Source organism: Bos taurus, chromosome 15 (assembly GCF_002263795.3).
Source record: "Bos taurus isolate L1 Dominette 01449 registration number 42190680 breed Hereford chromosome 15, ARS-UCD2.0, whole genome shotgun sequence".
In the NCBI taxonomy this organism is placed as follows: Eukaryota; Metazoa; Chordata; class Mammalia; order Artiodactyla; family Bovidae; genus Bos; species Bos taurus.
In genome coordinates this window covers 17430161-17444389 of record NC_037342.1, presented here as the reverse complement: position 1 = coordinate 17444389, position 14229 = coordinate 17430161, and the positions used below count along the sequence as shown (strand labels likewise).

Sequence of the window (14229 nt, the reverse complement as noted above, 5' to 3'; positions counted from 1 at the left end):
ACTTATTTTACACTTTTTATTTATTTGTTTATTTGGTTGTGGCAGGCCTTAGTTGTGGCATGCAAGCTCTTAGCTGTGGCATGTGGGATCTTGTTCCCTGACAGGAATGGTATCTGGGCCCCATGGATAGGGAGTGAGGAGTCTTAAGACACAGGACCACCAGAGTAGTCTCCCTAAACAAAATATTTCAGTAAATTTTCTTTGACAAAAATCTGTGGATTAGTGTCCACAGATCCACTCAATGTATTTTAATCCTGATGCCAAAATAATGTAGACTGATTAATAATCCTTAGTAAGAGGCTGCACTCGTTTTGGAGCAAAGCTAGAGCAATACTATTAATGTTACCAAAAGGAGGGTGTGAGGGGTCCGGCTGCTCACTGCTCAAAAGGCCAGTTTGGTGTAAAGGAAAGTTTGGTTTATTTCAGTTTCCGGCCACTGTGCAAGGAGGGTGGTAGACATCTGTTCAAAGGCCACCTTCCCCCTTGACAAGCAGTAGGTGACAGCATTTATAGACAGAGTGGGTGGGGGTGGGGGGATGTCTAAGGCAGAAACAGCACAGTCCTCTCTAACAGTCATATTCAAACTGGCCATCAGTGGTCTGACCAGCATCATCTTGGTGGTTTTAGGTACAGATAATCTTCAGTTCTGGAAGGCACTTGTTCACACTTCTTTGCAGTCAGTTCTCAGAATTGTGACAGTTCATGTCCTGGGTACAGTCTGGTCATCATGTCGTTAACGTTTCCACCTGGGGTTTTAGTATCTATAAGACAGCTCACAGGATATGTTTCAGAATACTATCTACAGACCTTGAGAAAGAACTAAAGGTCCTTGACTATGCTTAATGAAAGTGAAAGTGAAGTCATTCAGTCGTGTCCGACTCTTTTCGACCCCGTGGACTGTAGCCCACCAGGCTCCTCCATCCATGGGATTCTCCAGGCAAGAATACTGGAGTGGGTTGCCATTTCCTTCTCCAGGGGATCTTCCCGACCCAGGGATTGAACCCAGTTCTCCTGCATTGCAGGCAGACACTTTAACCTCTGAGCCACCAGCTTAATGATTACATTATTATTATTTAGTCTCCTTAGACTGTTTTCCTTTGTCTCGGCATTTCTCACTTCTCTGATTAAACTTATTCTTTGATTAAAGTTTTCCACAGGCAAAAGGCAGGCAGAGGACATTGTCGGGGGGCAAGTACCATATGGTCCTGCTCCATTTCACTAGTGCTACTTTCTGAGGAAGAGTTTATGTTTAGAAAATACATATAACTTTATCCATAAATTTGGAATCTACATGAATGGTTGACTATATTTCCTGGTCCCCATTTTCCTGTGGGGGTAAAACGTTGAGCCAAACATGACAGATCTTTGTTGGCAAAGTAATGTCTCTGCTTTTTAATATGCTGTCTAGGTTGGTCATAACTTTTCTTCCAAGGAGAAAGCATCTTTTAATTTCATGGCTACAGTCATCATCTGCAGTGATTTTGGAGCCCAAGAAAATAAAGTCTTTCACAAATCTAATCTCTTTTAGTTCTGGAGGTCAGAAGTCTGAAATCAGTTTTACTGGGCTATAGTTAAGGCTTCAATTGACAGAGTTATTTACTTCTCATGGCTCTAAACTTCTAGTGGCTGCCTTTACTCCTTGGCTTGGAGATTCCTTGATCTTCAAAGTTATTACTCCAACTTGTGCTTGTGAAACAGAGAAGGGCCATGTGGGGCTCCCAGGCATGGAGAACTTTCTGTCCCCCATTTCTTGTAAGAAAGACTGCAGCCATTATGACCTTTCCTGAGTTCCAAAGGGTGGAATGGAACATTGGTAATTAAGGGAGAAGCAGCCATGAAAACACCTGAGGCAAGATTAAAGGGACCAGAGCAGCTGATCAAGATTAGGAGCTAACAACCTGAGATCCCTCAAACACCAATCTTGTCAGGGACCCTCACCTTTGACTCCCTGTTATAAAATCCCTCATCGAAGTTCTTGGGGTTGAGACACACAGTTTTTTGAGACAGGAGCCTGATGTGTCTCCCTTTGCCTGGCAAAGCAATAAAATTTTCTTTTTCTACTGCAAAGAGCCCCTCGATGAAAGTGAAAGAGGAGAGTGAAAAAGCTGACTTAAAACTCAACATGCAAAAAACTAAGATCATGGCATTTTGTCCCATTAATTCATGGAAAATAGATGGAGAAACAATGGAAACAGCGAGAGACTTTATTTCCTTGAGCTCCAAAATCACTGCAGATGGTGACTACGGCCATGAAATTAAAAGATGCTTGCTCCTTGGAAGAAAAGCTATGACAAACCTGGACAACATATTAAAAAGCACATACATTACTTTGCCAACAAAGGTCTGTCTAGTCAAAGCCATAGTTTTTCCAGTATTCATGTATGGATGTGAGAGTTGGATAGTAAAGAAGACTGAGCACTGAAGAATTGATGTTTTTGAACTGTGGTGTTGGAGAACACTTGTGAGAGTGTTCTTTTGTAAGATCAAACCAGACAATCCTAAAGGAAATTAATCCTGAATATTCACTGGAAGGCCTGATGCTGAAGCTGAACCTCCAATACTTTGGCCACCTGATGTGAAGAACTGATTTATTGAAAAAGATCCTGATGCTAGGAAAGATTGAAGGCAGGAGGAGAAGGGGATGACAGAGGATGAGATGGTTGGAATGTCATCACTGACTCGATGGACATGAGTTTAAGCAGACTCTAGGAGTTGGTAATGGACAGGGAAGCCTGGCATGCTGTAGTCCATAGGGTTGTAAAGAGTTGGACATGATTGAGCGACTGAACTGAACTGAACTGAACTGAACTTTCTACTACACCCAAAACTCTGTCTCTGTGATTTGATTTTGGACCAGTGTACAGAGAGGGGCTTCCCAGGTGGCTTAGTGGTAAAGAATCTGCCTGCTAATGCAGAAGATCTCCTGGAGAAGAAAATGGCAACCCACTCCAGTATTCTTGCCTGGGAAATCCCAGGGACAGAGGAGCCTGGTAGACTACAGTCCAAGGAGTTGCAAAAAGTCGGATACAACTGAGCATGCACATGCAGATACAGAGAGATTTCATTCAAATTTGGGGTTTCTGTAGCTGCTATCTTCCTGGGTCGGGAAGATCCCCTGGAGAAGGAAATGGCAACCCACTACAGTACTCTTGCCTGGAAAATCCCATGGATGAGAAGCCTGGTGGGCTACAGTCCATGGGGTCACAAAGAGTCGGACACGACTGAGTGACTTCACTTGGTAGCTGCTAAACTTGGAGTTCCTCAAGCTGCATTTCATTTTTTGAAATCTATTTTCTTTCTTAGAATCTTCTCATGGCCTGCTCCCCACTTTGGCCACCTGAACCTTGCCCCGGGAAGGACGCAATCAGGGAAAAGTGGTCCCAACTCTTTCTCTTGTCTTTCTTATCTCCTTTCCAGAAGCAGAAGTCTACAAGACCCACCAACGTCCTCATGTCAATGAATCAGGAACTTTATGACCCCAGTTCCTAGTCCCAAGGGCCTGCACAATCATGGGAAGCCATGACCCAGGCCCAGGGCACCCTAGCTGAGTGCCAGGGGTTGGCATTCTTCTCTGACACCTCAGAGACAATTCTGAATGTTAAAAGGCAAAATGAACACACCTGTTAGGAAGGAGACACACCTATTTCCTGCCATATCAGTAAGTAAACATCTTAGAACCAACATCCCTCCAATATGAGCTGGTGGGCCCTAAGGGCAGAGGAAGGAGACCACCTGTGATCTAGCAGCCATCAGACTGCAGCCACTCCCTACATTGACACCAAAGAAGCTCAGGATGTGAAAAAACACAGGTTACTGTCCCCAGATAGCTGAGATACATATGAAAGCAATAATTTCAATGAGCCCAGACTCTTGTATCTTCCCATACATAGAGAGGATCTTCCCTGTAGCTCAGACAGTAAAGAATCTGCCTGCAATGAAGAAGACCTGGGTTCGATCCCTGGGTCAGAAAAATCCTCCAGAGAAGGGAATGGCAATCCACTCCAGCATTCTTGCCGAGAATCCCATGGACAGAGGAGCCTGGCGGGCCACAGTCCATGGGATCGCAATGAGTCGGACATAACTGAGTGACTAACACTAGTACTACTTTTATACACAGAGAAAGCCCTAAATCCCTTAACTTGGGATAATCTGGTTTTCTTTAAATAACAATAATCTTTTGATGTTCAGACTACCTCCCCTGTGCTGTAAAACTTCTGTATAATCTGGTTCCTTCTTGTGCCTCTCGGGGCAGTTCTCTCAGGGTCACTTGAGATGCTGTCTCTCAGGCTTGAAGTCCTAAAAGTTTCCACCTAATAAAACATAACTCTCAGCTTTTAGGTTGTGATTATTTTTCAAGTCAACAACATGCTTCCAGGATCCTTTTAAGATAGGACACAAGATTTTACCTGTGTTTTCAGTAGAAAGGAGACACAGAATAAAGCATTTTCAGTTCTTTTAGATGGCAAATATCTTTTATGTTAGTCAAAGGGAGGAAGACTAGGTCAGGGGAAGGGTTAGCTGGTCCTTTCAAGTTAGCAGAGGTCAAGAACTAGAGGCTGTAGTGATGCTGAGCAGCGCCCTGTGGGGCTCCTGGCCATGGAGGCCTTTCGTTCTCTCATTTCTTGTATGCAAGACTGCAGCTTCCAAGACCTCCCCTGAGTTTCAAACAGCAGATTCATACAGTTGCTTATCAAGGAAGTAGCAGCCTTGAGATAAGGCTCATCCTATATTAGGAGAGGCACCACCTGAGACTCTGTACACAACTTAATTTTGTCAGTTGGTGTTGTTCAGTTGCTCAGTCTGACTCTTTATGATCCCATGGTCTGCAGCACACCAACTACCCTGTCCTTCACCATCTCCCAGAGCTTGCTCAACCTCGTGTCCATTGAGTCGGTGATACCATCCAACCATCTCATTCTCTGTTGTCCCTTTCTCCTCCTGCCTTCAATCTTTCTGAACATCAGGGTCTTTTATAATATCAGCTCTTTACATCAGGTGGCAAAGTATTGGAACTTCAGATTTAGCATCAGTCCTTTCAATGAATATTCAGGACTGTTTTCCTTTAGGATGGACTGGTTGGATCCCTTTGGAGTCCAAAGGACCCTCAAGAGTCTTCACCAAAACCACAGTTCAAAAGCATCAATTCCTCAGTGATCAGTCTTCTTTATGATCCAATTCTCACATCCATACATGACCACTGGAAAAACCATAGCTTTCACTAGATGGACCTCTGTTGGCAAAGTGATGTATGTGCTTCTTAATATGCTGTCCAGGTTTGTCATAGCTTTTCTTCCAAGGAGCAAGCATCTTTTAATTTCATGGCCGTAGTCACCATCTGCAGTGATTTTAGAGCCCAAGAAAATAAAGTCTGTCACTGTATACATTGGTTCCCCGTCTTTTTGCCGTGAAGTGATGGGACTGGATGCCACGATCTCAGTTTTTTGAACGTAGAGTTTTAAGACAGATTTTTCACTCTCCTCCTTCACCATTATCAAGAAGCTCTTTATTTCCTATTAATTTTCTGCCATAAGGGTGGTGTCTTCTGCATATCTGAGGTTATTGATATTTCTCCCAGAAATCTTGATTCCAACCTGTGCTTCATCCAGCCTGGCATTTCACATGATGTACCCTGCATATAAGTTAATTAAGCAGGATGACAATATATAGCCTTGGTGTACTCCTTTCCCAATCTGGAACCAGGCCATTGTTCCATGTCTGGTTCTAACTGTTGCTTCTGGACCTGCATACAGATTTCTCAGGAGGCAGGTTAAGTGGTCTGGTATTCTCATCTCTTTAAGAATTTTCCACAGTTTTTTGTGATCCACATAGTCAAAGTTCTTGGTTCATCTACTGTTGAAGGCTTGCACAGAGAATTTTGAGCATTACTTTGCTAGCATGTGAAATGAGTACAATTTTATGATAGTTTGAACATTATTTGGCATTGCCTTTCTTTCTTTGGAATTTAAATGAAAACTGACATTTTCTAGTCTTGTGGCCACTGTTGAGTTTTCCAAATTTGCTGGCATATTGAGTGAAGCACTTTCACAGCATCATCTTTTAAGATTTGAAATAGCTCAGGTGGCATTCCATCACTTCCTCTAGCTTTGTTTGTAGTGATGCTTCCTAAGGCCCACTTGATTTCACACTCCAGGATATCTGGCTCTAGGTAAGTGATCACACCATCATGGTTATCTGGGTCATTAAGATCTCCTTTGTATAGTTCTTCTGTGTATTCTTACCATCTCTTCTTAATACCTTCTCCTTCTGTTAGGCCCACACAGTTTCTGGCCTCTATTGTACCCATCTTTGCAGGAAATTTCCCTTGTTATTTCTGTTCTTGAAGAGATCTCTAGTCTTTCCCATTCTGTTTTCTTCCTCTATTTCTTTTCATTGATCACTTAAGAAGGCTTTCTTATCTCCCTTTGCTATTCTTTGGAACTCTGCAAACAAATGTGTACATCTTTCCTTTTCTCTCTTGCTTTTAGCTTCTCTTCTTTTCTCAGCTATTTGTAAGGCCTCCTCAGAAAACCATTTTGTCTTTCTTTTTCCTGGGGATGGTTTTGATCACCACCTATTGTACAATGTTACAAACCTCCGTCCATAGTTCTTCAGTCACTCTGTCTATAAGAGTGGTCAATACTGAGGTCAGATTGATTATATTCTTTGCAGCCAATGATGGAGAAGCTATATACAGTCAGCAAAAATAAGACTGGAAGCTGACTATGGCTCAGATCATGAATTCCTTATTACCAAATTCAGACTGAAATTGAAGAAAGTAGGGAAAACCACTAGACCATTCAGGTATGACCTAAATCAAATCCCTTATGATTATACAGAGGAAGTGACAAATAGATTCAAGGAATTAGATCTGATAGACAGCATGCCTGAAGAACTATGGACTGAGGTTTGTGACACTGTATATGAGGCAGTGATCAAGACCATCCCCAAGAAAAAGAAATGCAAAAAGGCAAAATGGTTGTCTGAGGAGGTCTTATAAATAGCTGGGAGAAGAAGAGAAGCTAAAGGCAAAGGAGAAAAGGAAAGATATACCCATTTGAATGCAGAGTTTCAAAGAATAGCAAGGAGAGATAGGAAAGCCTTCCTCAATGATCAGTGCAAAGAAATAGAGGAAAACAATAGAATGGGAAAGACTAGAAATCTCTTCAAAAAACTTAGAGATACCAAGGGAACATTTCATGCAAAGATGGGCACAATAAAGGACAGAAATGGTATGGACCTAACAGAAGCAGAAAATATTAAGAAGTGGCAAGAATACACAGAAGAACTATGCAAAAAAGATCTTCATGACCCAGATAATCATGATGGGGTGATCACTCACCTAGAGCCATGCATCCAGGAGTGCGAAGTCAAGTGGGCTTTAGGAAGCATCGTTATGAGCAAAGCTAGTGGAGGTGATGGAATTCCAGTTGAGCTATTTCAAATCCTTAAAGATGATGCTGTCAAAGTGCTACACTCAATATGACAGCAAATTTGGAAAACTCAGCAGTGGCCACAGGACTGGAAAAGGTCAATTTTCATTCCAATCCCAAAGAAAGGGAATGTCAAAAAATGTTCAAACTATCACACAATTGCATGCATCTCACACGCTAGTAAAGTAATGCTCTACATTCTCCAAGTCAGGCTTCAACAGTACATGAACTGTGAACTCCCAGATGTTCAAGCTGGATTTAGAAAAGGTAGAGGGACCAGAGATCAGATTGCCAACATCTGTTGGATTGTAGAAAAAGCAAGAGAGTTCCAGAAAAATATCTGCTTCTGCTTTATTGACTATGCCAAAAACTGTGACTCTGGATCAGAACAAACTGGAAAATTCTTCAAGAGATGGGAATACCAGACCACCTGACCTGCCTCCTGAGAAATCTGTATGCAGGTCAAGAAGCAACAGACCTGAAATGGAACAATAGACCGGTTTCAAATCAGGAAAGGAGCACATCAAGACTGATTGTCACCCGGCTTATTTAACTTATATGCAGAGTACATAATGCAAAATCCTGGGCTGGATGAAGCACAAGGTGGAATCAAGACTGCTGGGAGAAATATCAATAACCTCAGATATTCAGATGACACCACCCTTATGGCAGAAAGCAAAGAAGAACTAAGAACCTCCTGATGAAATTTAAAGAGGAGAGTGAAAGTTGGCTTAAAACTCAACATTCAGAAAACTAAGATCATGGCATCTGGTCCCATCACTTCGTGGCAAATAGACGGGGAAACAATGGAAACAGTGAAAGACTTTATTTTCTTGGTATCCAAATTTCACTGTAGATGGTGACTGCAGCCATGAAATTAAAAGATGCTTGCTCCTTGGAAGAAAAACTATGACCAACCTGCACAGCATATTAAAGAGCAGAGATATTACTTTGCAACAAAGGTTTGTCTAGTCAAAGCTATGGTTTTTCCAGTCGTCATGTATGGATGTGAGAGTTGATCTATAAAGAAAGCTGAGCATTAAATAATTGATGCTTTTGAACCGTGGTGTTGGAGAAGACTCTTGAGAGTCCCTTGGATTGCAAGGAGATCCAACCAGTCCATCCTAAAGGAGATCAGTCCTGAATATTCATTGGAATTACTGATGCTGAAACTGAAAGTCCAATACTTTGGTCACCTGATGTGAAGAACTGACTCATTGGAAAAGACGCTGATGCTGGGAAAGATTGAAGTTGGGAGGAGAAGGGGTCAACATGGGATGAGATGGTTGGATGGCATCACCATCTCAATGGACCTGAGTTTTAGCGAGCTCCAGGAGTTGGACAGGGAAGCCTGGTGTGCTGTAGTCCGTGGGCTCACAAAGAGTAGCACACAACTCAGCAACTGAACTGACTGTCTATTACATTTAATCCCTTGAATCTTTTTGTCACTTCCACTGTATAATGGTAAGGAATTTGACTTAGATCATACCTGAATGACCTAGTGGTTTTCCCCACTTTCTTCAATTTAAGTCTGAATTTTGTAGTAAAGGGTTCATGATCTGAGCCACAGTCAGCTCCTGGTCTTGTTTTTGCTGACTGTATGGAGTTTCTCCATGTTCAGGTGCAAAGATATAATCAATCTGATTTCAGTATTGACCATCTGGTGATAAGCATATGTAGAGTTGTCTCCTGTTGTTGGAAGAAGGTGTTTGCTATGACCAGTTCTCTTGGCAAAACTTTGTTAACCTTTGCCCTTTCATTTTGTACTCCAAGGGTAAACCTGGACTCTACACACACCTTAATCTTGTCAGTAACCCCACCCTTTTAAAACTTCGCTGAAGAAAGCTAGAGTTTTACTGCCTTGAGCCTTATCACACCCCCCTGCCAGACTATACAACTTTTACCTATTCACCAGGGACGGGGGCATTGTTCTAGAAACGCTAGCCTTCTGGATTCCCCGTTTGCCTGGCAAAGAAAGCAAGCCACTCTTTCCTTCTCTATGGTTCTGACTCCCTATTTCTGTTTGTGATTGGTACATAGAGAGTCAAGCTTTTGGCGGCAGTAGCTAAATCACCGCTTCTTAGGTTAGTACACTGGCATAACCTCGATTCACCTCATTTGCTGATTTTAAATAAAGAACTTGAAATGCATACTGGGTGTCGCCCAGCAGTGAAGCTCCACTGCCAAGGCGGGAAAAAAAAAAAAAAAAAGCGCCTTTTCTCCTGCTGCTGCTTGCTCTCAGAGGTGCCAGACTGTCATCTGCTGATGGATCGTCTGGCCCCAGGGCCTTGACAGTTAATGATTTGCCGCAGAACGAGTCCGCCCAGCAGAGGTGAGAGAGGGACGCCGGCGAGAGCGAGAGCGCGGACCCACTGGCCGAGCCAAGCCCCCACCGGCCGCACAAGCGCCGCCTCCCGTCTTCCGGGACCCGGCACTTCTAGGGGTTCCGGGCGCCGGAGACCGCGGGGCTCCCATGGAGGCCGCCTCGCCGGCGGGACCTAGCGGCCGGCAGCCGCACGCGCCGGGCTCGGCCAGCCTGCTGCTCTGGATCAAGGGCAAACTCTTCACCTGGTGAGTGGAGGGCAGTGCCCCGCGGCCGGCTGGGCTGCGGGCGCCGCAGGGAGCACCCCGGCTCGGGCTCGGCGGCCGCGTGCGTTGGGGAAGCTGGTTCAGGCGGCTCAACACGTGCCGCTGGGGTTTTACTCCGTACTGGCTTTATGAAGCTCTTGGTGTCCCTCCCTGGGCTCCCTCTTAGAAATCGTGGGGATGTGTTTCATAAGATTTGATGGGAAATTCTTTGGGCATCGTTAGGTCTGTCCCCGGTGGCCTCCCAGCCTGCAGGGGATGGAGCCCCCAGGGATGCTGTGAAGGAGGGGTCCCCACCCTCGGGCTTGGTAGGTGGGTAAGCTCCTCTCCCTGGAGCCTGTGTCCACATTCCACTGCTGCGGAGCCCAGTCCACTCAGTTGAGTTCACCCAAGTGAAAAATCGGGGTTGAGTTTTCTGGTGCCGCCTGGAGGTAGTCGAGAGCCAGCTCCTTCCTTGGGCTGAGATGAGAGGCGACGCAGCCACCTTTGGGTCCAGGGTCCTCAGAGAAGCTGCTTCTGTTGTCACCATGCTCTGTGGAAAATAGAAGTGTGTTTAAGGGATTGGGAGAGACTCTGGGTCGGGGAAAACATTTTTGTGGTCGGTGGACGACTTGTATCCTGGAAATAGAGATAACTCAGGATCTAAATAATGAAAGCCAGCATTCATGGAGCATTCACAGTCAAGTACTGTGCTTAGGAATTTTTATGGATAATATTATTTAATCCTTACCACTTTATGAGATGGCACTGTTGTTATCCCTACTTTGCCGATGGAGAAACAAAGAAAGCTAAAGCAACTTTGCAAGGCCATGCAACAACCGGTAAGGAATGACGCCTGTCCACCCCAGTCTCAGCTGACCTGAAGTGCTCCTGGCCACTGGCTCATTATGACACAGGCATTCCCCACCCCCCTCCCCTTTTTTCAGATTAACAAATCGAATTTTTCATAAAAGGTTGTGAAAACTATGTCTTGAAAAGTCATACCATTTTCAAAACTAGATCGATAATGGTGTATATATTTTTGTCATGTAAATAAGAATAGTTTTAAACAGCTGTATATCTTTAAAGGGGAAAGGTGGCCAAAAATCACCTTGCATTATCCAGCAATATACAGTATGCCTGATAATTTAGACAGAAGTTCTCAGCTGGGAGGCAGTATCTAAGAGTACATGTCTTAGAGTAATGTCTAAGAGTACAGACTCAAATTCTGTTTGTGCCACTTACCAGCTGACTGACTGTGGATGAGTCATTTAACTCCTCTGTACTCCAGTTTTCTCACTTGTAGAATGGGGATAATAACAGTACCTATTTTGTTGTGATATTGCACCACAGGAGTGGCAGACAGCTTGGTTCATGGTACTATTCATGGGTTAGTTTCATTCATCATCAGCCCCCAATTCTTGGGTAATAGGAAGGCGTGGTATTGCTTTAGGAGATAACAGCAACCCCGAGACAAGACAGACGATACAGCAGATTAGTTTAGCAAGACACAGGAAAGATGAGCAATATTTTTTCCCCTAATGCTCTAATATTTTCAATCTGTTCCATTTTATTAATACGAGGAATATCTCATAGCTTCCTAGACATGAGATTTCTTCTCTCTCTAAACACACTATTTTTGTGTGCCTCCCTTATTGATTTTTATTTTCTTCCCTGTGTGATAGCTGTTTGTGTGCATCTTACATTCCTGATGGACAAAGTCCTTAACAGCAGGAAGTCAGATCTTTTTTTCCCCTCCACAATCCCACAAGTGAATGAATGAATAAGGGATGACTAGAGTTCTTGAGACTTCCTTTCCACTCTACCATACTCCCTATAATCTTCCCTTTATTGATCTTTATTCTGAGGGTCTTGGGCTGGAGCTTTTGGCAGAGCTCTTTTGTTCATTTAGATTTTCAGTCCTACCTCTGGCAACTGTCCAAACATAAATTCTGATTTGCAGTTTCTCTTTGTCTAACCCAGCAATCAGAAAAATGCATTTTACCCAATAGCCAGTACTCCTTATATTTAGTATTTTAAACTCTCAGTGTTAAAACTCATCTCTTCTGCTAGACTTCAAGAGGTGAAGTAGCTCATTACCTTAGGAGCTGGAGGGAGCTGGGTGGAGGAATGGTTCCTGGCTAGAAAACCTGAACCTTTTTAACTTCTCAGCACTGCAGGAAGTTGTTACAGGGATGGGCAGTAATGCGGTGTAGGGAGGAGGTAAATGTGGACTTTAAAAGCCTTCCACGTGGCCTCTGGCCTTCTCTGCCCAAGGGTATATTCCTCTCCCTACCCCCTGCCCCCCAGAACAGTTCTAGGAATAACCCAAAGGTTATTCCTGCTTATCTCTGCTCCTTTCTTCAGGTTCATTTGGAGGAATATGAGATGGCTGCCAGTGCTTATTTCTCTTCTCAACAGTGCTTCCAGAAAGTATCTGGCGTCTACCTCCCACTCTAATCCCTATTGTCACTACTTAAGCTTAGACCTTTATCATTACTGGCACATTTGTCACAGCTTCCATTCATGCCTTCATCTACCCTAAATCATCTCATTACAGAGGAACCAGTGAAGTGAGTAAAGTCGTTCAGTCGTGTCCGACTCTTTGCGACCCCATGGACTGTAGCCTACCAGGTTCCTTTGTCCGTGGGATCTTCCAGGCAATAGTCCTCGAGTGGATTGCCATTTCCTTCTCCAGGGGATCTTCCCAACCCGGGTATCGAACCCGGGTCTCCCGCATTGTAGACAGACGCTTTACCGTCTGAGCCACGTGCATGTCCAGAGTAATGCCAAGTAACACTCAAGGGTACCAATAACTGCCATCAAATGAGAATTTTACCCCCAATAAGGTATCCTTCAGGCTTCTCTAATAGCTCAGTTGGTAAAGAATCCGTCAGCAATGCAGGAGACCCTGGTTCCATTCCTGTGTCGGGAAGATCTGCTGGAGAAGGGATAGGCTTCTAACTAACATTTCATCAGCCCTTATAAAAAGTTTTTTTAGTCCCTTTGATAGCCGGTTGGACTTCCCTGGTGGCTCAGATGGTAAAGCGTCTGCCTACAATGTGGGAGACCCAGGTTCGATCCCTGGGTCAGGAAGATCCCCTGGAGAAGGAAATGGCAACCCACTCCAGTACTCTTGCCTGGAAAATCCCATGGACGGAGGAGCCTGGTAGGCTACAGTCCATGGGATCGCCAAGAGTTGAACAGGACTGAGTGACTTCACTTCGCTTTGATAGCAGGTAAGTAATTTGCCTAAGGGCAGATTGCTGTTGATGATCTCACAGAGGCAGCTGTGAGCAGGGGCCTCGCATCTTAATTCCCTGCCCAAGAATTGAACCTGGGTAGCGCAGTGGGAGAAGGCGATGGCACCCCACTCCAGTACTCTTGCCTGGAAAATCCCATGGACGGAGGAGCCTGATAGGCTGCGGTCCATGGGGTCGTGAAGAGTCGGGCAGGACTGAGGGACTTCAATTTCACTTTTCACTTTGATGCATTGGAGAAGGGAATGGCAACCCACTCCAGTATTCTTGCCTTGAGAATCCCAGGGATGGGGGATCCTGGTGGGCTGCCGTCTATGGGGTCGCACAGAGTCGGACAAGACTGAAGTGACTTAGCAGTAGCAGCTCAGTGGTAAAGAATCCTTCTGCCATTGTAGGAGATGCAAAAGACTTGGGTTTGATCCCTGGGTCAGGAAGATCCCCTGGAGAAGGGAAGGGCTTACTCTAGTATTCTTGCCTGGAGAATTTCATGGACAGAGGAGCCTGGTGGGCTACAGTCCATGGGGTTGCAAAGAGTCAGACATGTGTCCTACTTAGCAAACAGGAGGCTGGTTTTAAGAGTCTGGCATGAAGCCCATCTTTCTCTTGCTCTAAGAAATGTAAACAGGTGGCCAGTTGTAAATGCCTAACTGTGGCCCAACTGTCTCCTGCCCCAGGGAGAGGCAAAGTGGAGATAGTTTCATTTGATTCGTGTTGTTGTTGTTTAGTTGCCAAGTGGTGTCCGACTCTTCGCAGCCCCATGGACTGTAGAGTCATTTGATTCTAAACTAAACGTTTGCAGTACTGTTTCAGAAATCTCACTGCATCATGTTGAGGGTGAAACCTTTTGGCTTCCTCCCATTACCTGCACAGTGGTTTGCAATTTGGGGAAGCTCTTGGTGGGGGCACTGAAGTTTCCTCTGGGTCCATTATGGGGGCAAGATGGGAAATAGAAGCTGGTGGGCTCCTGGGCTGGC

The 14229-nt window shown here is 44.6% G+C and overlaps 1 protein-coding gene across 1 annotated transcript in view; it reads left to right on the top strand.

Moving 5' to 3' along the window:
• SLC35F2 (solute carrier family 35 member F2) overlaps nucleotides 1–14229 on the top strand; it is a 120934-nt gene that overhangs the window by 53070 nt on the left and 53635 nt on the right. The window contains exon 2 of the mRNA XM_002692963.7: nucleotides 9743–10001. Coding sequence (XP_002693009.4) covers nucleotides 9743–10001 — 259 coding nt within the window. The remainder of the gene's footprint in view (nucleotides 1–9742; nucleotides 10002–14229) is intronic.